At 43.4% G+C, this 23,806-nt stretch overlaps 1 protein-coding gene across 1 annotated transcript; it reads right to left on the bottom strand.

Moving 5' to 3' along the window:
* Positions 1–461: 461 nt before the first annotated feature.
* On the bottom strand, positions 462–23,349 carry ttc9b (tetratricopeptide repeat domain 9B). Its single transcript, XM_069668723.1, has 3 exons — positions 22,606–23,349; positions 5,321–5,503; positions 462–4,266 (listed from the first exon to the last, which is right to left on the bottom strand). Exons 1-3 carry the CDS (start codon positions 23,066–23,068, stop codon positions 4,172–4,174), a joined length of 741 nt encoding a protein of 246 aa, XP_069524824.1. The 5' UTR covers positions 23,069–23,349; the 3' UTR covers positions 462–4,171.
* Positions 23,350–23,806: the final 457 nt, after the last annotated feature.

Below are 23,806 nucleotides of genomic sequence, written 5' to 3'. Positions count from 1 at the left end.
TGTATTTTAACAGACTTTAAGATGCTCCAGCATGAGCACATACAACGTTAAACCTCTCATTCTTCTTCTTTATGGTTGAAACTGGAGGAGGTTCCCTTTAAGAGTACTCCCTGATTTAGCATAGCATTTGTTTAACATTGCTGGACTCACAATTGACACGCTACGGAGCCAGAGATATCTTCTTCACATTATCGTTGGTTTACTTGGCAGCACACATGTGGTTGTTTTATGCTAGTAGCGGCTAATGGCTAGCTTTGAGCAGTTAGCCTCATGCACAGACAAGCAGCTAAGGTCTTGTAAAATCTTCTTCTTCTTCTTTTTAACTACAAATTTCACGTGTCGCTTCCATACCCAACCACTGACTCAAGTGACATCACTTGAGGTAAGTGACATCACTTGAGGTAAGTTACCAGACGTCATATCACTCTCTCTGGAGGCACAAAACAACCACAACATTCCTCTTTGTTTGAAACTTTATTCATAATCTTCATTTACCAATCAGTAGTGCATTCCCGGGCTAGCAGTTCAGTAAAACCAGTGGTGGAGGCCTGTGATGTTTGGATGTTGAATGAAAAAGGCCTCTTGGGAGCGAGGCGAGACAAAAACGCAGTCATAGCTTTGACCAGCTTCATGTCTGTTTTTTGTTTCTCTCCATGAACGCACGATGGAGATCTGTGGCTGTGAGGAGCAGCTCTGCGCTCTGGTACGAGTCACTCAAAGTTTTCATCCACTCCTGCGTCTTACTGTGCAGGAACAGACCAGTCGGGTCAAAGGTCATTCCGACGTTGGGGAGGGGGGGGGGTTTTCAAAGGGCATTGCACGCACTCCGAGCCGGTTCTGGATCCCTTTGACGAAAAGGGGCGTCAACAGAAATACCAACAAATACAGACACAGTCACAAAGCAGCTCCGTGGAGGAGCTTTAGTAGAATTCTCTTTTCTATCTCTTGCTTTTCTTTTCTGTTGATAAAGTAATTCAGTAAAGCTTTTCACGACCATAAAACTTTCCATTTTGTAATTTTTTTTGTACATTTGTATCATATATTCACAAAAACTACTCTGACATTTGACAAACATTTACCTCAAATGACATCAAAGCAAAAGAGCAAAAATAACACAGCCAGTAGTTTGACTCTTCTGTCTCTTTTTTTGTGCTTTTTGTTGTTTGTTTTCAAAGCTACACTGATGTCGACATCAGACGTCTCTATTTTGCACAGACAGCATGTCAGCTCTGTCCATTAAGAACTGATGAGCCAGAAATGAACCTGTTTCATGTGCAGCTTCCTATCCCCTAGACGGCCGCAGCACATGCTAAGCTAGAATGACTTAGCGCAGTGAGACAAAAACAAGATGGCAGACTGGTGCCGTGGAGAGAGGACCACGGGAGGAGACCGATCCCCGAGGGGCCCATGGGTGAGTAGACTCAGCCCAGGCAGCCATGGAGACAGAGCCTGCAGGTGCCATTCCTCACTGTTGTTTTGTTGATTTATTTCCTCTGGGACGCCAGAGGAAGAGAGGAGGAGAAGAGAGGCACAATAAGAGTGAGGAAGGCTTCTGCGTCTCATCTTTTAGCTGAGTGATGCTAACAAAATCGTGTGTTTCTAAAATATGACATTATTTTAAGAATGAAACCACTGATTCGTGGGATTTGATCAAGTACCTATTGGCATCAAATTTTCAAAAGTGGTTTTACACCTCAGCTTTGGTACAGATTACGCTTACAAGATATAATGGATGGAGCCAGGCTAGCTATTTCCCCTTGTTTCTACTCTTTGTGCTAAGCTACGCTAACCTGCTGCTGGCTGTAGCTTCATATTAGCGTACAGACATGAGAGTGGTGTTAGTCTTAGTAATTATATTGAAAAACATCTTATATATGTGGTCTATATGACCAAAAACATGTGGACTGCATGAGAGCAAATCTCTGCAGCCAGGTTAAGATAAATGCGTGAAAACTGTGAATGAGATGTTCAGGAATCGTGTAGCTTTAAGCTACGGTGTCCCCATACGTTCAGCCGTTTGGTGTTAAATCTTAAAGCTCGAAACTTCTCTGTTTATCTTGTGTCTCTCTCGTAGCTGCAGCTGCTTTACTGGGGCTGACGGTGGCCTACTTCTCCCTCCACTGGAGCCTCTCTGTATCATGCCGGTCTCCTCAACGCATGGTGCCGTCTCTCCAGAGTCCCATTGACACACTTAGGTCCCTATTTACCTCCTAGCGGGTCACTGGAAAAAACGGGGAGGGGAAATCTTCTACGGCATAATTCTTTGATTTCCTCTCTCACCAATTTTTGTATTTCTCAAGCAGAGTTGCCTCTTTCTTATCTCTCACCTTGATCGAGGCAGAAGGTGACCCTAATTTATTAAAGACCTCCTTTTTCCCCCCCAGATTTATTTGATACCTCTTCTACTGCTGCGATCACAGGCTGTCACCACCTTCTGTGTTTAAAATAGATAAAAGAGAGGCATGAGCAAACAGTGTGGCGGCATGCCATGACGAAAAGCAATAGAGCAGATATAATCCCTATCCCATACATCTCTAGTGACTCTCTGCAGCCGCGCGTCACATGCAGGAGGGGAAACAGTTTCATGGCGTCAGAGAGAAGGGGGATTCAGGTCATGCTTTCACAAATCGTCAACCTTCTGCAGAACAGACTGTGGTGACGCTAGCATAAAAGCAATGTTTGCATTATCAATGATTCAGCTTCAGAAGTCACAAGAGAAGCAAATTATCTATGTATCTTTTGACAGCTAGCCATGTGTATCCACAAACTATATCCTCATAGTGTTGTCTAATGCTAATGCTGTGTTTATCTGTCCTTTAGCACAGATAAAGTGAAAGAGGAAGAAATCTCAAACGGCACGCTCTTGTTGAGCAGCCCTAAAGCTGAGTGCTAAAACGTGGCGGTCTAGACTGCCGGGGCCCAGGACAGATGTGTGCGATTGTTTCCCTGCACTCACGCGGCGGCCCGGAGACTCCTCCGTGTGTTATCGATGTCTTTAGCATTAGCGATAAAAGGTTGGACCTCCGTTTAGAAATGTTAAAGTGTTTCTCGCTGCGAAACTTTAGAGTGGATTTCCATGATGAAGCTCCGATCCTATTGGCTATTTTCCGTTGTGACATCATTAACAGGAGAGCAGAGAGGAAGGAAGGAGGGGGCTTTGTGGTCTCAACAACATCAACGACGACACACTATAAAGGAGGGGCAACAGATTGGAGACAGATCCACATTAGCACACCTGATAACAGCAAGAACCGCTGGAGTATTGTGTCTGTTTGCTGCGCGCACGGATGCTATAAACGACCGATTACTTACTACTGAGTACGATGAACACCGAAAGCAATTTAAAAACCCTAAAAACAGACGACAAACAATTGAATTAGCCCTTGAATTGAAAAAAAAAAATCCAGTAACTAAGATTCAAGGAAAGAAAAGTGAGACAAGAGAGCGATGGATTAAGCGTAGAGGCCTTTTCTCTACTCGATGAAGGATTTCTCGTGCTAGTCGGTCCCGTAGTCTGGGTAAGGGGTCTGAGTGAGCCCTGTTGGAGAAGGATGTACAATCAAATTGGGCTATGGTCTTGATATGTGTCACACACACACACCCCTAACTGTCCCCCCACCCTCCTCCCAGTGTGGTCAAGCTTCCCACCCCCCTGGTAATTCTCCTGAAGAGTTCAGAATCAGACGGAGAAGAGAAGGCAGAAAGAGAGAGAGAGCAAAAAAGCAGAAACAAAATGCATTTTATGTCCTTAAAACATGAACTAAATCACGCAAATGTCCATTATTCATATGTATGTTTTGAAGCTCCTTTTTCAGTCCACCACATCGACTGTTTCTTATGAGTATAATACAGCATTTTCCTTGTTTTTGTTGTTTTTTTTTTATGTTTGCTCGACTGTCTGCATCTAGGGAGAGGAAGCACAGCACCTGAGGGAGAGAGAGGGAGAAGAAGAGGGAAGAGAAAGGGAAAGGAACGTCGGTTTGCAGACGGCTTGTGATATGTCTCCTGTTGGTTTCCATCGCTGGCGGGGTGAACGGGGTCTGTCTCTTCTGTCCGGGGGCTGTGCTGCTGTCAGGAGTCGATACAGGAGGCGGAGAGAGGGAGGGTCGATTTAGGGACTGCTTGTAGGGTCGGAGGTCAAGGGGTCAGGAGGGCGAAAAGGATCGAGGGGTCAGCCCTGGGTCTCTTTGCCGCTCTCTCGTTCCCGCTGTCCGCTCTTGCTCATCTTCATCTCCGTCAGCTGGATGTACCGCAGCACGTTGGTGTCTGTGATGGAGACAGAAGGAGTGACGTGAATTCAATCTCCTCTAGTAATGCAGATAATTTCTTTTATGTTAGAAAAATGGAGGTGTTGCGATGACTTTGGTTCTTACAGAGCTAAAAAGTGGTCCAGGTTTCCAGAAGTAAGAGTCAATTATTTTCTATATTGACATGTCTAATAAAGAGAAGTCTCAAATGTGACCAGCAACCTGTGAGAACACAACTTACAAAATGGTATCCAATGTTAAGGGGAAAGGAAAGGCACCTAGCTTAATGTGCTTTACAGAAGAACAACAAATAATCCCATGAAGCCTTGCAGGCAAAACACACAGACCTTTATGTACACACACTATTTGATATAACAATAAAAGCTTGCTTTAATTGTTTAAACTGCCAAACGTGTTGACGATGGTGCACAAGGCTCATCAGAGAACAGATGTTACTTTCCCACTGTGTTGCCATCAACTCCAACACTGGGTACACAGTGTGCCAGTGGCACCGTGCTATTTCACTGTTGAAGAAATGCAGCAATGCGCCAACAAAGGCAGGGAAGAAGAAGACTATTACCAAGAAAATGTGGCTGCAAGTTTTTCTAAAAATCAACCCTGCAAATGTTGATGGATGGAGGATGGGAAGGCATCGACAGGTTTATCATAAGGTCTTAAGGATACATGCAATGGGTTTGAAATGTAATGAAAGCAATGAACCCGAGAGGGTTCTTATCTTTTATCGTGGGGTTCTAGCCAGAACCAGGAAGTCTAAAATGTATTATTTTACTTTTCACACACTATTTAGTCAACTTTTTTATTCCAACATGAAAATCTAAAGCCTTCTCTAAGCTGAAAAGAATATAATGCTGTGGGAGAAAACCTACAAGTAGTCAAATTTAACATAAAAAGTCTTGAATCAGCTCATAGTATAATACAATCTCCCTCCATGTTCGTCAATCTCAATTAATTACCAGAAAAAAAACAATCCATAAATCAATATAAAGTTGTCAACATGACCAATTGGTACCTACGCAAAGAACCATGTCTGGTTATCTCACAGTTCTTCTCACCTGTGGGTTCGCGGTTCTTGGCGTCACGCAGGTAGCGTAGGGCACATTCGTAGTCACCCAGGTGATAGAAGGCGATGCCGGCTCGGTACATGGCCTTGAAGTGGTCTCTCTGGTGGCTCAGCACCTTCAGACAGTACTCCTTCACTCGCTCGTAGTTCACCAGCTCTGATTGCAGCAGACACGCTGCAGGAGGAGAGAGAGGGGACACGTTAGACGATTCCTAAAAATGCATTGTAATAATGGTAATAATGATTTTGTCTGCTCAAACACCTTGAGTAAGTCCCACGAGGGTAAAACAAAGACGGGGATATTTCGCTGACATCTCACTTTGTGCCTTTTAATAGAGCCATGGTGAAACTTAGCCTCCACACTGCTTCCTCGGGATGGCAGTGAGCCGACTATAAATAGGCGATACTAATGTCTCACAGTGTGCAGAAGACACAAAAAGTTGTGCAAGCAGTTTGCGCCCCGGGGCAGGAGAGTAATGTCTCTACATGCAAAATAGAAGAATGGGGGGAAACTCAGCCTGAGCATGATGGACTGCACACTATGAGGATGCTTAAGCCTCATTCCCCTGACTTAGCAGATGTGCTGTAAGAAGAGAAGAGAACAGAGAAGAAGGGCAAGCGGAGAGATCAAGTGAGCAGCAGATTCCGCAGGAGTCCAGAACGGAGGATAAGAGATCTAAACCTGAAGCTCAAAAACGCCATGAAATTGAGTTTCATCGTAGCGATGAGGCCTATCGATGTGTCCTGCAGCAGCACTTTGCTCAGGTTGGAGTAACGTCATTAGTAAAGACACACACATGCAGCTTTTCGTCGGCCGAACCTTTAAAAGCTTGCTGATGGATCAGATATCTGATCACTCAAACATTATTCCTCTGGCGATCACAGGCACTCCAGGTTTTTCTTCACGTCTCCCTTCTTTTTTATTCTTATCTCATCACTCCTTCCCTCCCTGCAGTGCCTTATTCTATCAGAGGTTTTATCAAAAATATTCCCTTTTATCCCTTCTTGTACTTTTTCTGCCCTTCTCCTCCCTGTTCTGACTCCTTTTTAACCCTCCCTCCCTCCTCTGAGTCTGCCCTTGTTACACAGACAGCTCTGTGAATAACATGAGTCAGGCGCTGTTAGCCGGGAGGCAGGGTGAGTCAGGAGTGAGAGACGGAGAAAGAGAGAGGGGAGAGGGACACGGCTGCAGTAGAATGAGGAGAAAGAGGGGGTTTGTGTATGGTGACGCTGAAGTGGAGGAGAGAAGGTGAGACCTGGAGACTTAGGGGCGAGGAGTGTGTCCTCTCACCCTGAACGTCGGAGACAAACTGTAGATGGTCTGGCCTTGCCCGTCAACAAGCCAAGTGCACAACACTAAATAATTCATGGTGGACATCAGGGGACGGACTGATTCAATAACAATCAATGTGTTTTGATATTTAGTGGCTGAAGTTGCACGTGTGTCTGGTAGATGCAGGCGGCACGTGGTGTTCTGTGTCAGTGCCTCGAGCCGCACAGCTGTACACGTGAACTTTGATCTTCAACATGCAATTAAAATGGGGGGATGGTTCTCTGGAGATGAGCACAATTACATGTATACTATTTCTATTAAACTGTTTCACCTTAACCGTTGTCCCCTTTTAAATATACTCTTTATTATCTATGACATCGTGTTATAATTACTCTGAATATTCTCAAGAGACACCTGGCCTTTATCCACTATTTCTCTTGATGTTCTCCTTAAATTTATGCTAAAATCAGAATTAAAATTAAATAATATGCCCATGTCTTTAACTTCCCTGGACGTAGGCCTTTCAAAGCAGACTGCATGCCGCTTCACAGTAAATAAACCCATTACATTTAGGATGGCTAGCGATAGCGTCTATTCAAGTGTGCCAGTAAGCAATGACAGGGAGTGTGATAACATATGCAAGTTTCCTGGTTACAATGTGCTTTTTTTGGGAAGGATTCATCATGTTTTTGTTGCTCATATAAGCATCATATTCTTTGTTTGAGAACCCTGATATGTAAGTAGGAGTACTGTGATAGAAACCAGGTAACTGTAGCATGTAAACACTTGATCAGGGTTCGAAATCTGCCAAGTCTAAAGGTGCATCATCAACTCAAGTATCATATTAGGTAGTCAGCAAAATAAACAAAAAAAGGCCCAGCTAAATGGAATTCAGCCCCTCATTCTGTGACATGTCAGAATCATAGACTGTATAAAAAGATGGACGACATGACAGCGCCTGAAAAGTGAAGCCAAAACATTCTGAGTCCCCCTGCTGACTGGCTGCAGCATAGGTCATAAAGCCCGCCTCCTCCATGTTAACAGATGGGACATGAGTCAAACTACATCAAAATACACGTCAAATGAGTGTTTCTCAAACATGGTTTCTGCCATTATAGAAAGTTCTTATCATGCTGACTTACGTCCAAGTGTTCATTTTTGCGTTTAGTTTAGTTTTAATTAGTTGTAAAAAAGGATGATTGACAGCTCTGTTGACAAATACGGCTCCTGCAGCCGATCTGTTCCGGATTAGCAGAGTAGAGGAGGAACGGCGAGAGGAAACATAACTAAAACAATCACTGCAGTCATTGAAGTTTGCGTCTGCTTCAGACCAACACAAGAAGCTGTTAAATACACCAACGTGCGGGATCTTTGCTGTTTTTGTCTGTAGGTTAAGTGTGTGTTTTGGTTAGTGGCTATGGTAGCTCCACCTGCTGATCTCTACTGCGCAACTCTGGCTCCAAATGACGTCATCATCGCAAGATGGCAGTGCCTATCACGGGGGAAAGAGATGCGTCGTCCATCTATATATACAGTCATGGGTAAGCCAACATTTAAAGGACCCTGCAAAGCTGTATTTATTCTGCTGAATTGGTGCACTACAATCTTGTTTTCTCTGGATACTCGTGGCAAAAATGAGATGTTTGAAAATGTTTTAGCTTTTTAGTTAGTTAAAAAATGTTTTTTGTTGTTGTTGACTCCTGTTAAACCCCTTAAGTTGGCTTTATTGGGAAAAAGTTGTTAGATAATAAAAATGTGTTCCGTGACTATTACTCTGACGCACACAATAATAAGATGCAGCCTTGGTGATCCTTTTATTTTCCGCTCGTGACTCAGCCCGGAGTGGAGCTGCAAGGTCGACGCCGTTTCCCGTCTTCGCTCTTCCCTACAGTGGGAATCACCTCAGATGCCCTCTACCTCTCCCGTACACCTCTCTAGTCTACACAGACTCCACTCCTCTATTTGTTTTCACAACCGTCCAGCTACAGCCTGACTGCTCTCATCCCTCCACACGCCTATCCATCTTCGCCCTGCAGCAGTGGACCTGAGCGGGGCTTTCAGAGGATTCAGTTACAGTCCATAATGGCTTAATGGCTGACGCAGTTAGAGAGTCCACTGGCACTCACACAGAAACATACACAGGCTTGGCATCACACACACACAGTGCATACAGCTCATACGCATGGGCAGGAGGCACCCACATATCCACAGTAACACAGGTGGCTGCAAACAAACAATTGGGCGTGCACACAGGATGGATCTTACTTGACAAAACACAACACAGAGACACTCAGAATCACAAACGGACGACTTTGAATGATCGGTTTGATGCACACAATGGTTACAAAGATTCATGACTGTACATACACACACCGACACAAACACAAAAGCAGTGTGCACAAGTGATGACTGGCCGGCCGCACCCCTTCTGGCCCATTAGGCAGATGGATGGCGTGCCAGAGGAAATGTAGTGTGTGGTGAGATGCATTAAGGGTGTGATAATGACGGGATCATGGGAGCAGGCGGGGCAGGGACACAGACAGACAGACAGAGGCCCGATAAAATAAAGCACGATGAAATCACCGGAGCCGAGACGTCCCAGTCTCTGAGAGGCAGACATGATGGTCGAAAGGTTCCTGTTTCTGTGTCCTGTTTTATTGTTATAAATAGAAAGATATGACGGTGGTTCCAGACAGGAGATTGCAAGATAAAAGGGAGGGGATGTGACACGATTAGCAAGAGAGGAACACTTAAAGACTACAGTCTTTGCTGAACAGGTTGCAAACATAGGACCAACCCATTAAACTGTTGTCCATCTTAGATTAACTTCAAATGCCAACATTCAGTGCTAATACAGGAAGCAGTGTGCCGTTTACATATTGTGGTGGAGTACAGGGATGTTATGGTCGACATGATGTTTGACTCTTAGGTCAGAGATCAAGGTTAGTCACATACCTGCAGTTAGCATTCAAGTTTTACCACCTAAAACAAACACATTTGTTAGGGATCTGGTTGACGTGCAGAAATTATGAATTTTTCTTGGTGCTAGAATTGAAATTTACTCATGTTTGTAAAATGTTTATCGCAGCAGCAGAACATAGCTGCTCCGACCTCATCACTCCTCCCAGATTTATTTAACGTGCAGAAATTTAAGGAGTGATGGGAAAATATATTAAACAACCCTAGTTAGAGCCCACAGGTGGAGTACTGGTGCAGGGCAGCGGTGGCCATGACAGAGAAGAGGGAGAGACTGGAAATCTCGCAACTTAAATAGGCCGCCAAAGTGGGAGGAAGTGTTTGTGTCAGGTGATTGTGGAGACAGACGCATCAATCAGAGTTGCCTGCCTGAACTAACTCGCATGCTCGCCCCATTTAATGAAATAGCTAATAAACAGAAAAACAACCTCTTTTCAGTCAACGCTCAATCTTTACAATCTCCAGTTCCAGCTTCTCACAGTGAGGATTCGCTACCGTACTTCATATGATGGTAAAATAAATATCTTGGGGTTTTTAACAGATTGATTTTAAAAACAAGCAATTTGAAGATGCCACCTCGGGCTATGGGAAATTACTTTTTTTTTTAAAAACATTTTTAGACAAAATGAAAAAGCAATTAAGCAGAAATATAATTGCAGCCATAGCCAGAAGCCAAAAATGTTGGGAACGACTGTGATTAAGGACACAGTCCATCATATCCCTGCTGCTTTTAATGTCCATGAGCAAGATCCTGAGACGCTGCCAGCTCAGCTGAACTTCCACTCCTCGCTCTGTGAGACGCAATTCCTCCTCCGACGAGAGGAGAAAATCTGATTTGTCTTGCCGGTTTTGTATTTGATTAAAAACGCCGTGTTCCCACGGCTTTTTATGGGTACATGTTAAAATGAGAGCGTCGGTATAATGGGATGTGACTGCACAAAGGAAATTAGTGGTGCAGACAAGATAGATTTGTCTTAATGAGGGACCTGAAGAGAGGAATGAGCGCAGACGGGGACACTGGCTTTGTGAGCGACCATTTAGTGTCAGTGTCATCTCTTTCTCTGTCTGAAGGAGCTCTGACTTCCTGCCAGAATAAAGGAGGGCAGAAGAAGACACAACACAGGAAATTGGGAATGAATGGGGAAAAAAGTATTTAAAAAATGTAACAGGATTTCTTCGCCAAAGAAAAAAACCCAACAGGTGCGAGGCCGCTGTCGTCATGCGAGTGTGTGAATGTGTGCGTTTCTGGTGCTTGAATGTCGAAAGAGAGGTGCGGAGAGTGGGAGTGGTTAACACATGCTAAGGAACCCCGCTGCTTTGCCTGAAGCATCATGTCGGAAAAAACAGAGGCTGCACAGAGACTCGCTTTCATTTGGCTGACAGAGCGCCAAAGCCTGGGAGGAATAAAAGAGAGATTTGAGCGACAGAGAGAGAGAAGAAAAGGCAGGAAGCTGAAACAAGACAAGAGAAACAGGGAGAGGGGGGCAAGAGAGGACAGAGATAGAGCCTGACAACAAAATCCAGACACAGCTGAGGGAAAACAATGACAGAATATCTGTACGGAACATTTTTAACTCCTCTTCTCTTTCTCTACATCACCTCTTGTTCCCTCTGGACCCACATTAGACCCCCTCCCATCCCTCTCTTCCCTCCTCTCCTGTCCCTCTTCATCACACCAGGCGCAACACCACGATCCGGCTACTTTAGAGCCACTCGTGGCCCTGCTGATTAGTCTGCTGTCCATCACCTTGTAATTAGTTCTGCGGGAAGATAATGGCAGACGGAGAGACCCATCACTCTCGGTGGTGTTCTCACACAGACACGCAGTCCTCATTCCCGCTCGCATGCCTCCATCTTCGACCCTCGTCCTTCACTGGTCCTCCACCCTACATTACTCCTCTCACCCGTCACTGTCTCACCTTCACAGACAGATATACAACATTTACACTGATTTATTCGCAGAGACAAACATTCTCTGAGCAACACACTGACGTCACAGCTCTAGGACAGTGCAGCCGCTCTCTCCAGGCCCACTAAGAATAGCTCCACCCAAAGCATTTCCTCTGTTATAGAGAGGGACAGGGCTACGGCTCCTGGCTTGTCTGCACTGACGTGACACAGCACTAGCTCCACCTTAACCTGCCACCAGCTGCTTTATCCTCTTTCTGTTTTGTGCTTGTGTCTCAATTTGTAAGCGTTTTATTTTGAAAACCTCATTTCCAAGCTGCTGACGTTTTTTTTTTTACCCCAGAGCTGATTAGAGGAAGCTGTCACTCCCATAAAGGAGCAGATGAGTATTTTAGTGTCTCTTTCATCACTCAAAATGCGACATAAGGAATAAAAAAAAATAAAGGAAATGTACACAATGACTGCTTTGATTTATTATTACACAGATTTGATCAAAGCTCATCTTGTCACTTAAAACAAGTGGTGCACATGATCTTTTTGATTGTGCGTCAGTGTAGCAGAAGACTGATGTCGCTCCATATGGTGTCAAATAAGAAAGGCTCATAATTACTCGCTCTTGTTTGACTGTGAGCATCTCAGAGGCCTCCACAGGCCCCTCTGGGGTAGTCAGAAATGTGCCGGGACCAGTCGTACAAATGAGTCACTGACTACTTTAAATGAGAATGAGGGCTCTAGAGGAGTACAGACTTAGGGAGTATATAGCTGGGGTGGGACTAAATATCGATAAGGCAATATATCGTCGTCCCAACTAGTGCAATATAATTATTGCTAGGCTAGCGCCAAATATCGATATTTTAATTTACAAATATATGGTGCTCTAAACAGATTTCCCTGTGACTACGCTGCACTACTTCATGACTCCTGGCGAAACTGAGAAAGTCCTGATTTGGTCTATAGTTCTGTACATTTATTTTACATCATCTCAGTTTGTGTCAAATTCTGTTAAACTGACACCAAATTGCACCAAATTAATCAGTTATCAAGATGTATCATTATATGATTGTCTTGCAATTATCGCAGAATCGCTGTATCGTGATATTATCACTATCGTGGGCCACACATCGCGTATCCCACCCCTGGTATATAGTTCATATAATAAAGGTTGAGATGTGAATTTGTGTGCATCTGGGGAGAAAACTGTCTGATTTTGGACATCATACATCTATATCACACAAATAAGGCTAAATTTATAGTTAGCCTGTCAACCGCTAGTTGTAATTCTGAGTGGGAGATGAAACTCCCTATATCCCTTACTTTAAGTGTCAACAAAAGCTGTGAATTATTGGCTACAAAATCAAAGTTTCCATTTCTGACAATAACATTTAAATAAAATACAATATTGCACTTATTATTGCACTTAACATTATTAAAGATTTTTAAAGGGGCAATACGCTGCAATGATTATCTAGTTTGACATGTCAATAAACTGCTAATGAATTCAAACGCGGCGGTGTAGCTTTTTTAAGCTTCTTAAGTTATGTGACTATGAGGTTAGAGACAAGGGCAACCATCTTGGAACGATGTGTGAAAACTATATGACTATTTAGTTTGTTTAATCTGTACAAAAACCTAAGTGCAAAAATTAAAACTTGTGCTGAAAGACTGTGTAAACCAGCTAGCATGAAGATAGAGCCAGACAAGCTGCTTCTGTCTTAATGCTAAGCTAAGCTAGCTGGCTAGTAGATAAATTTAGCAGACAGAAACGAGAGTGGCATCAATCTTCTCATCTAAGCCTCGGCAAGAAATTGAACAACTATATTTCCAAGAAATGTCAAAATATCCCCCTCTCAGGTAATCTTACATTTGCAATGTTAACCTCACAGCATTTCTCTTGCCCCCTTCCAAAAAACAGCAGGCATCCCTCGTAACACTGCCTGGACACTGCTGGTACATCAAACATATTTGCATGGATTACACACGGTGCAACATTGATCCGGGATTTGAAGGTAAAGTAGTACGATTATTCTGTTAGATCCGACAGAGAGCAGAGGAGCGCAGGGAGGCTTTTCATAGGAGGATCAACTAGTCCACTCTCCAGACTGTTTATTAGAGGATTTAGTCCAGCAGGAGCACACGTTGGTCCACGGCAGACAGAGATTTTTAAATATAACCGTACAGTCAGGCTAGGACATTAGCCACTTTCTTCACTTGTCAACCTGCTCGACGTCCCATGTTTCATCTCCTACCTTGCTCCGTCTGGCCCCTCCTGCATTGTCCCACTCTCCTAAAATAGTCGCTGACTCAGGATTAATGCTCATCTGCTTAAATATTTATACAAGTGAGGAAGCTATCATCTCTATGACTTCACCCAAGATGAAATCATTTAATGCTCTCTATTGCACATCACAGTTTCCACAACTTAAGCTGTACTATAATCCCACGGTAGTCAGGGTGAGGGGTCGTTGTGGGGTTTCTGGAGTCTAATCAAGAACATGAAGAACTGTTCATGAACTTATGATTTAATTTAACTCATTACAACTTGTATACTTTTATCGTCTGTGTCTGAGGGCCAAAGGAGGATCCAGGGCTTTCTATGCTACTTTCTCTCTCTTGAGTTGAAACAGGCGCTCAAATAGTAGATAAATACAGTTTAATAAAGCATAAAAGAGACTTTTATTGAGGTTATATCTGTAGTTGAACTCACTGACTGAGACATAATTTCGTTGTGACCCTTAGCTTGGCTATAATCTAATTGGTGATGTCATGTGTGGACACTGAGCAGAGTCTTGCCTTCAGCTCTGCAGATGTTTGGCTTCTGTCTTCTGTTGCTTCTATCAACTCCGACCACACGTCAGGAAGTATTTGTAAAGTCAAACAAAGGCGCTGTTTGCTGTTATTGATCCACTAATGTACTTTTTTTTCAGCTTTGTTTGATAATGTATGTACAGTATAGCTGTGAGAAACATGCTCCGTGCATTAGACTGGCTGTGAGATAGATGAGAGGGCCTGTAGAAGGGTCAACAGAGAAAAGTGCCAAATGGTTTGGCTCGGACTCTAATGGAGTCAGACGTAATCAGCGAGGTAGTAAACCTTTCTGCAAAGTGCCTGGAGAAAATGAATGGCTAAAGCATGAGCTTTCTTAATCTAAAGAAATGATACAGCCGAGTGTTGGCAGCATGTTGTGTTTAAAGACTAGTAACAGCTGCCAAGAAATACAGCATGAGACCATCCAGTGGTAGAGAATACGGATCACAGCTTACTCACGTTGATCTGTATCATCCTTATTTTAAGACCAGTTTGTGCAGTGGACACACTGTAAAAACAAGAAGGACGATTACGTTGATACTGTGAACATGTGAGCAAAGAGTACAGTTGTTCCGATACCAATACCAGTTTCAGTATTGGCTCGTGATACTGCCTTAAATGCCCCGATCTGATTCCATAATTTATTATGGTTAAAAATCAGTCGCAAATGTCAGCAATCAGTCTTTTTCCTCCAAAAATATTTTATCGCACTGGGTTACTCGGTATCAGCCCATACCTAAATCTAGGTATCGGAATCAGCAAAAATTATATCGCAACATCTCACTGAACAGTCAGATTCAGATGAAGTTGCTAAGGCGTCCAAGTTTGTCAATGTAAGTCTAATACATTATATTAAATGTATCCATAATGTTTTCCTCATGGTGTTACTTTGCTTGGAAATTGACTTTGTCTTTTTGTCTGTGAGCCTTTAAGCGAGATCCTTCTGGAACCCTTTGCCACCAGCTGTTTATCCGAATAAACAAACTCCAAATTTCTGCAGAACAGTCGTAGATGCAAGCATGCATCTGTATTTTCTTTTGCCCAAATTTGTGCTACTTTTCGATGCAAACTTGACCTCGGTTCTGAAAGACGTTTTAAGGCTCCTTAAAGTTTTACATCAATGCAAAGCATGTAGATTATTATCTGTGAGGTCATACAGGTAACCCATGTCACATACAAGAACTCATTTTTAATTTGTCTTGATAAAAGCAGCTGTAGATTTCACATTTTATCTCCTAATCTATTTCTTATAATTAACCTTTTTTTAAAATAAGACACAGTATTGTGAAAGTGCTGGTAAACCTCCTCAGCGCCGCATCAGCAAAACAGCTCAACAAAGCCTTTTCCATCTCAGTGCAGCTGACAAGTTTTCAATGTCAACCCCCGGCAGTGCACGTAATGAAGCATTCAGTGTCAGGCCAAAGCAGGCTGCATGGGGAGAGCTTAGATAGTGACCAACATGGCTCTTTATCAGCATGGAGCGCGGAGGATAAATATAAACAGCCAATTGGTTCACTCTGCAGTGTCCATGGAGCCATGGGTGTTAGATATGCACAAACAGCTTCGGCAAATTCTCATTACTGATGGCTTACAGAGGATGAATATTCTGCATTCCTCCGTTTATCATCCACGAGCATTTTCTCTCTCTTTCTCTCTTTCGCTCTCACTCTCTCTCTCTCTCTCTGAGGGTGTCAGAAAAGGGCATCTGTTTTAGTTTCCTCTCAGCTGATGCCATGACTTTCAACTAAGGACTAAAAAAAGCTTTGACAGGCACTTCTCCTTTTATTCTTTTCTTCATACTGTCAGTCCACATCAAAAACTAAAAAATCACCCACATACATACAGACAAAAAAGCATTATAATAAAACCCTGCCTTGTACGCACAATGTGACGATTGTATTACAGTCAAATGTGCTTGAATGCAACATTTAATTTCCTTCCCAAGCTGGTTACCGACTGTATATATGAGGTCAAATACAGTATTTCCTGTATGTTTACTGAAGTCAATATGTTGAAAGCAGGCATCTTCAACCTACAGTGTGACCTACTGATACACCTACTATTAAGTGCTCAAATTTGTGAGCAACACCGTTTTTATGACTTTAGACGAGAAGCTAAAGAGAATTTTACCTTTGAAACTGCTAAAAAGCTAATGTTAGCATGCTAGCACGCTTTCATCTAAGGTGATAAACATTAATTCTGCTCAGCATCAGCATGTAATGATTGTAACTTTTAGTGATGCTTACTCACTCTGACGTGAGCATGTATTTTTATTCTGTCTGTTTGTGTTGTTCCTCACTGTGTTGATTTTGTGTTCTTGTGGGATCACTATGTTCTGTTTTCTGATTAACTGGCTTAATTTTTTTGAAAAGCTGAAATTGTCCCAACTTTGCGAACGCTGACAGAGCTTCAGTTTAAAAATAGATGAGACAAAGAGCAAAATAAAAATATATCCGTCTTGCCTTCGTGTCCTCTTCTTCTGTCTCCCTCTCCATCTCTCCCCCTGAGGCCTCGCCTGTCCACTCTTTCCTTTTCTCCCTGACAGATGACTGAATCTTATTTACTCTTGTGACAGGAGTCATTGGGGCCTGTCAGGCCTCTGATATAAATCAGTTTGGTCTGGATTGAATTTCCCAGCATCCTCCTCTCACACAAGGAATAAAAAAAATTCTAAAAACTCTACATAGAGGTCATCGAGGTCCTCTCCTTCCCTTCTTGTCACTCTCTTTCGCAGTCACACCCTCCCTCCTCTGTCCTATAATCCCTTCATATTTAAGACTTCTGTCCAGTTTCTCCCGCTCCCTTGGTTTTACCCCCTCCCCCCATTTCAGCCACTGCATCTTTTCTACTCCCCTTCCCCCATCCTTCCAAATCTCTCCCTCTCTCATCTGTGAGGTAACTCAGAGTGGAGAGTACAGTGTGAGTGGTACAGTAGAGGGAGTGCCAGTCATACCAATGCCATGCCATCTGCAGCCCTGGCACACGGCGCTCCATCCACCCCTCCAATAGCAGACACAGAGAGGGAGGAAAATCAGCAACAAAACCTCCCCCCATCCCCCTTCTCACCCTCGGCATCTCTTCTCCTCCTCCATCCTCCTACGAGCACATTGCATATCGCACTGCTTCTCACAAAAGCACCAGGCATGTCCTATTCCTCTCTCAACGACTTATACAACCCCCCTTCCTTCTCATGTTAACCCCTCTATCTAACGATTCTTCTCTTCATCTCCTTTCATACTCCATCTCTACTTCTGCCTTTATCTCACGCACTCCGCCACGTCCCCCGCTGACGGAGCTGGCAGGAGATGAAAGCCGGGAGTTTTCTGTTCTGTTCTGCTTTTGTAAGCAAGCCTTGACTGTTAACTAGCAGCGGGTTACAGCGGACTGGTGATATCAACCCATATTAGTGTTACTGCCCGAGATTGGGTTCAAAGGCTGTGATGTGGCTGGTGAGGAAGTGCAGCGATAGCACTACAGCTGCATGGGTTAGGATTGATGAGGAAGGCTGCGCTTTTATTTTCTGGTCCAGCAATGAACAGATGTTGATGCCACCAACAGGCTCATTAAATCTTCATATCGGGCCTGTAATTGCACGTCATGGTTCAAAAGTTTATTGATGGCCTCAGTGAAATGTTCCCGGGGCTTTGAATACACGTTTCCACCTGGTATTAACACATGATCTGTGCCTATGTCACATGGAAAACATCTGATTGAAGGCTCTCTGCATTACCAGGGAATTAAAGGGCTTTTGGTTCTGGCATTTACATTGACCCTCACTCCTTTTATTCAGGTAATGTACACAGATACAGATCACAGTGTTTTGTCACACACATTCAAAAGCATTAATGTGGTGGTGTAGTTGTTTATTAAAAGTGCTCTAATCCATATTTTGCACATTATAATCTCTGAAGGTTTGGCTTTAAATAGTAAAATACACGTTTGATAGCGAAATTGGAAGTCTCTTTGAGCATCCACAAAAAATCAGAGTGAAAATGAACACTCAGATATTGCTCATTAGACCACTTCTCAAGACTGTGTGGGCATGGCAGATCACCTTTTGATTGACATCGGCCTCGTTTCGATTTGCATTTGTCTGGCTCTGCGCACAGCGACGGTGCATGTGACAATCAGCGTCGTGCAGCTCTTTGAGTCGTCTGAGTCAGAAAAAGAGGAGGAAGCAGGAGGACTGACATCAGAAAATTATGCAGTTCAACTGATCAGCTCACGGTGACTTACCAAATGCTTTCGGTTCCTCATAGCTAGCAGTTAGCATACACATGCAACGATAGCTGAACAGTAATTGCACCTGTGGCTATATTTAACATTTTATTTCCTTGTAAATGGCAAATTATATCTGAATGTGGAGTTTATTTTACATAAATTGACATAAGATTTGTGGTTTAAACTACAACAGCAGCTCCAGTGGGAATAATGTTTGTTAACTGACTGCTCATTACCGGTCAGTGAACATCTCATTCAGGTTAAATTGTCCAACCCCATAGCTGCTTCTTAATGTGAATACAAAACCCCACTGTAAACTGGCAATGTGAAAAAAGTGTGCAGTTTTCATCTCCAGTGTTTTAAGATACTTTTTCTAAAATGTGACAAGTGGGTGTTAATTGCTGGATCATCATTACAGCAAGCAGCTAAATAAATAAGGTTGTTGGTGTTACGAAACAAACAGTTTCACTCTTGAACCCTCCTGCTGTGCCTCTCCTAAAGCAGCAACGTATGACTCATTCACAGATTGAGCCGGACAGGAAGAACAAAGGGAGATTTTCGGCCGATATCAGAGCGAGCAAAGTCAGAATGATCGCTCTCACAACAGGATATTATTCTTTAAGCTATATTTAAAGTCATTCAAACTTATTTTAGCTTCTTAACCGGCGGCTACAAGTTGGTTTCAGGAAGCTTATCTTCTGTGCCTCTTCATGATCAATATCAGGAAGAAGGGCAAACAAACTACAGTCACATCTGTTATTTCTGTATGTGCCTCTCAGTGTGCTTGTGGTGGGCGGATGGATGACTGAGGCGGATGGGCAGGGAGTCCGCCTCTGGCCAACATGTTGCAGCACTGTGAACTGCGACAGACACAGACGGTGGTGGTGGTGTAACCCATTTAGATACAGCCAAAAAGGGACACAAATTGGGGTGCCTCTTTAAGAAGGCTGGCAAATAGGACATTTATTACCGATCGTCTTTCTGTTTGACAGAATCAGGTAAGTTTACTGGTTCTGAGACTTATTACTCTGTTTCTCTCCTCTTTCCTCTAATAATCACGTCCCTTAAGTCTCTCTCTCTCTCTCTCCTCCTATCATATTTCTTCTCCTCTTACATCTTCCCATCTTGTGTTTTGTAGCAGTGAACTGAGCAGGTGGAAGAGTTACTCAGCACTTAGTAAAAACTTCTCACTCATCGACATTTTCTCAAAGTTGCTGTGATTGACAAAACACCACCAGCAGCCTGTTGCACCAGCTGTGTGTAAATTAAAACTTGCATAACCTTTATTTACTATAGCTGTAAAATAAATGTAAATACATGTAGATATTCCTCTTTGAACTGTAGGCGGGTTGAAGTAGAAAACTTCACAAGATGGAAATACTGAAGTGGTGTACTAGCACTTATAAATTGTTCTGAAGCACAGTACTCGAGTGACTTAATCTATTCCAAAAATGCAATATTGCCCTCGTTACAACAAAGTCAAGAAGATGAGAAAACACACACACATCAACACACAAAAGCACATTCATCACACCAAAACACTTTGACAAAATCACCAAAGTCAGCAGAGGACAGCGCTGAAAGCACTCCACATCCCCTTAGCAGCTGTGAATGCTGAGACAAACACAACACCGTCCGCACACACTTGTACAGATACATAAAAACACAACACATAAACACACGCAAGCAGTCACTCTCACACGTGCGACCAGTGCTGCCGTTGCTCTCCAATCATGCGTCAGAGCCAGAGACAGCCGGCCAATCAAACGGCAGCTGCTCACTCATAACTACGGTGACCAACGTTTGCCCAGCGGGACTCTGGGTAACCAGGTGGAGGCGTACGACAAAGACCTGCAGCTGGATTGCTTCACGTCATGCACTCAGTGAGTCACTACCTAATTTCAGCCGGTGCGACAGTTGTTTTTTTGTTTTGTTCTTTAAAAAAAAAAAGGCAACCTGTCGTCTCTTTTACAAAATAAAAAGCTATTTTGTTTCACACGTAATCACACACAGGGTCAACACGGACCACAATAGCCTTAGAGTTAGCTTGATTATGATTTAACAGTGACTTTTTACGTTCTCTGACACCCCTGAGCACCCCATGTTTGTGAAAGTGTAATTGTGCTGAGATATTCAGAGTTGGATGGGAGCTGACGATAACATAGCCTATCTCAGAGTACATATATAAAGATATTTAGTTAATTATTAATCACAAAAGAAGCTAATTCCAGAGAGTACTTTTTTTGTTCTTAGCTTATAGTCACAGGGGGAAAACATAACATGACAGAAAGGAGAACATACACACAGATATCATGAGTATAGAATATAGACTTCTTGGATGTAGTGAGGTTTCTTTGTGTGCCAGTGTGTTGGTGCACACACTTCTGTTTGAGGCAGCGGCAGTAAGAGGAGGGTTTCATTCGTATTAAAACCACAGGGAAAACAGGGAAAAGGCCCAGCGATGGTTGCCATGGTAAATATGGCACCCTGTCGCGTGCTAGCAGTCCCTTCCTCCCCCTCTTCTCCCCTCTCCATTACTATGCCTCTCCTCACCTGTTTCTCCTCTCTTACACAACTCTACCTGTTTACCTTTTCTCTTCTTCTGTCATTTCAAACATATCTACTCCTTTGTCCTTCTCAAAATCCGCCCTTTTCCTTCCTTTTCTTACTCCTGCTCCCTCCTTTTCTCCTTCCCTCCCCCATCTCTTCTCCACGCCACAGTGGTGTCCCTACAGGCTCCAGACAGGCCCCGAACGCCATGCAGAACGAGGCGACCTTCAATGCATCATCATGGCAGGCTGATTGGGTAGCACCCGGGCTGGCAACGAGACACAACATCCCCCGCTTCTTTCCAGTCATGCCACAAACATGACACAACATTCACATATGATGTCTCATAGGTACAATAATGATGGGATCTAACCGCTGTAGTGCCCGTGTGCACGTTCATCATCCCCTCCTGGATGTCAACGTTCATCATGATCTGCTGTTCACACTGCATAGGGCACATACTGTAGTCACAATTACGGTTTCACAACAAAGCTGGGCACTATATTCAGGATTATAGCTGTTCTTGTATTACTGTAACGACACTGTGGGTGTTTCCTGATGCAGTAAATCATGATTGGAAGTATTTTGTTGCTTAAATTAACACTTAAGAGACATATTTCTTGCTGAATGCTGGATGCTGAATGACTATGAACTCAGATAAATCATTGATGATTCACTTAAAAATAAATGACATTAAGCTAGGTTGAAATATGTAAATTAATAACCACAAGACCTACATTCAAATAATTCTCATGATATACTGATACATATTTATAAAGCACGATATACCGATATCTTGACGCGCGTGTGAGCACAGGAGAAGCCTATTTTTGGACCACTCTCTGTAAAATTAGATCCTTGAATAATCTGTTATAGCAAATGAACATTAAGTGAGTGTAGTACATGGTGTAAATACTACAGTGAAAGGAGAGCAATGAGTTAAGCTTTTCTCAGTTAACCCTGTAGTAAAGTCGCTGCAAAGTGGTGCCATTAGACACAGGCTTACATCACCCACCAGATGATTCAGAGGACGTTTTCCCACCTCAGACCCCCTTATGAAATGTTGATGTTACAATACAAGAGCTTGGTGAACTTGTCTCATATATACATAATGAAAACGTGTATGACATGCTGCTTTTGGCTTTATTTATTAATTGTCTCTTAATTCCTTGGATGCAGTAGGAAGGGGATGAAAAGTATAGGCACGTAAATTGACAGAGCCTATAAGTAGCATGACAAAATCAAAATGAAAAAATGCCAAAGGAATGATAGGATGAGTTAATTGAATGTGACACTAGGCTAAATAATGGGTAATTTGGTGAGATAGTAAACACATCCCCCCCTCTTCTCCATTGAAGGAGCACGATGTACTTTTATTCCTGCATTGTCATAAGCTAACACCAGTTTTATTTCCCCTGCAGTATACTACGGGCTGCTAGCTAGCTTGTAAACTCGATGAACCGGAACGAACAATGGTGTCAGCAGTACTACTTCATGGCAACGGAGGTCTACGTGATATGTGGGGATGTAAAGGTGCTTCTCACCTGTCAGGCTGTCGTAGCACTCGATCTCGGTGCTCTCCACGGCTCTCCGCTGTTCCTCGGTCAGCTTGGCCGCCGCTTGGTTCAGCAGGTTGACCTCGGAGCCCGTCGTCCCGTCGACTACATGAACCCCTTTCAGCTGCAGCAGAGCCCGGTGGTACTTGCCAATCGCCTCCCGAAATTTCTTCTCCTTGTAGCAGCGGTGACCCTCCGCCTTGAAGTCAATGGCTTTCTGGATCTTCCCCTCCATCTCCATTTCCGCTGAACCGGCTCGATACCCGCCGCCGCCGTCTACTCCGGCGGCCGCTGCCAGGCTCCGGCCACCGGTCTCCGGGTAGCTTTTTAGGCTCTTTATCTGGTGCTGTTTGGCTTCCATGTCTCTCAGTGAAAGCGGCTGGAGCGGGCCATGATGCTCGGACACGAACGGGTGTTTTGTTGGGGAGGACCGGAGCAGCGTGCTGTGCATAAAGGATGCGGTATTGAGTGTCAAAAACGGCTGAGCAGGCGGCGGCACCGGAGAGACGACGAGACTCGATAAAAAGCCAAAAAATCAGCCTCAGAAACGTCTCCGGTTTGTTAATTTGTGCTTCAAGAATATCTAAAAAGAATTTAAAAGATACCTGTAGTTATAAAGAGATAAATACGGCTACAACAGCCGGCTGAAACATCCTGAATTTCCCAACAGTCCGTTTTCCAACCGTCGAAAAAAGCGGAGTCGTCGTTCTGGTCGTATCGCGGAAGGATGCTCGTGTGGATTTCTATGGTAGCAAGCTCCGAGGCACGCGCAGCTTCAGCACCACAAGCAGCGCACGCACACGACAACCCCCACCGCACGGCATTGTGGGTATAAAAAAAAAAAAAAGAGATGTCGTGAGGCGTTGCTGCAGTCCAGATTTTAAATGACAAAAACCGGAGAAACATGCAGAAATGTCCTGATACGATCGGTTATTTGTAAAAACGACAGTTTACTTTGATAAACAGTTGAAATAAGTGTCTAAATAACAATAGCACTACTATTTGTCCATAAATAATTTCCAATTTGCATATTATTAAACTATTATCACGCAATAATACGTCCTATTTACACAAATCATGGTCATAGTCTTATATTTACAATATTTTAATAAAAATAAATATCGTTATAAAATATTGGAGATTACGTCATTGTTTGGAAGTGGCCAGATGTCACCATAAAAAACAAGGT

The sequence above is a fragment of the Semicossyphus pulcher genome, unplaced genomic scaffold (genome assembly GCF_022749685.1).
Source record: "Semicossyphus pulcher isolate SPU_LCO1_2020_fin unplaced genomic scaffold, fSemPul1.0.p SCAF_19, whole genome shotgun sequence".
Lineage (NCBI taxonomy): Eukaryota > Metazoa > Chordata > Actinopteri > Labriformes > Labridae > Semicossyphus > Semicossyphus pulcher.
The sequence above is the reverse complement of the archived record's forward strand: the minus strand, read 5'-3'. Positions and strand labels throughout refer to the sequence as shown.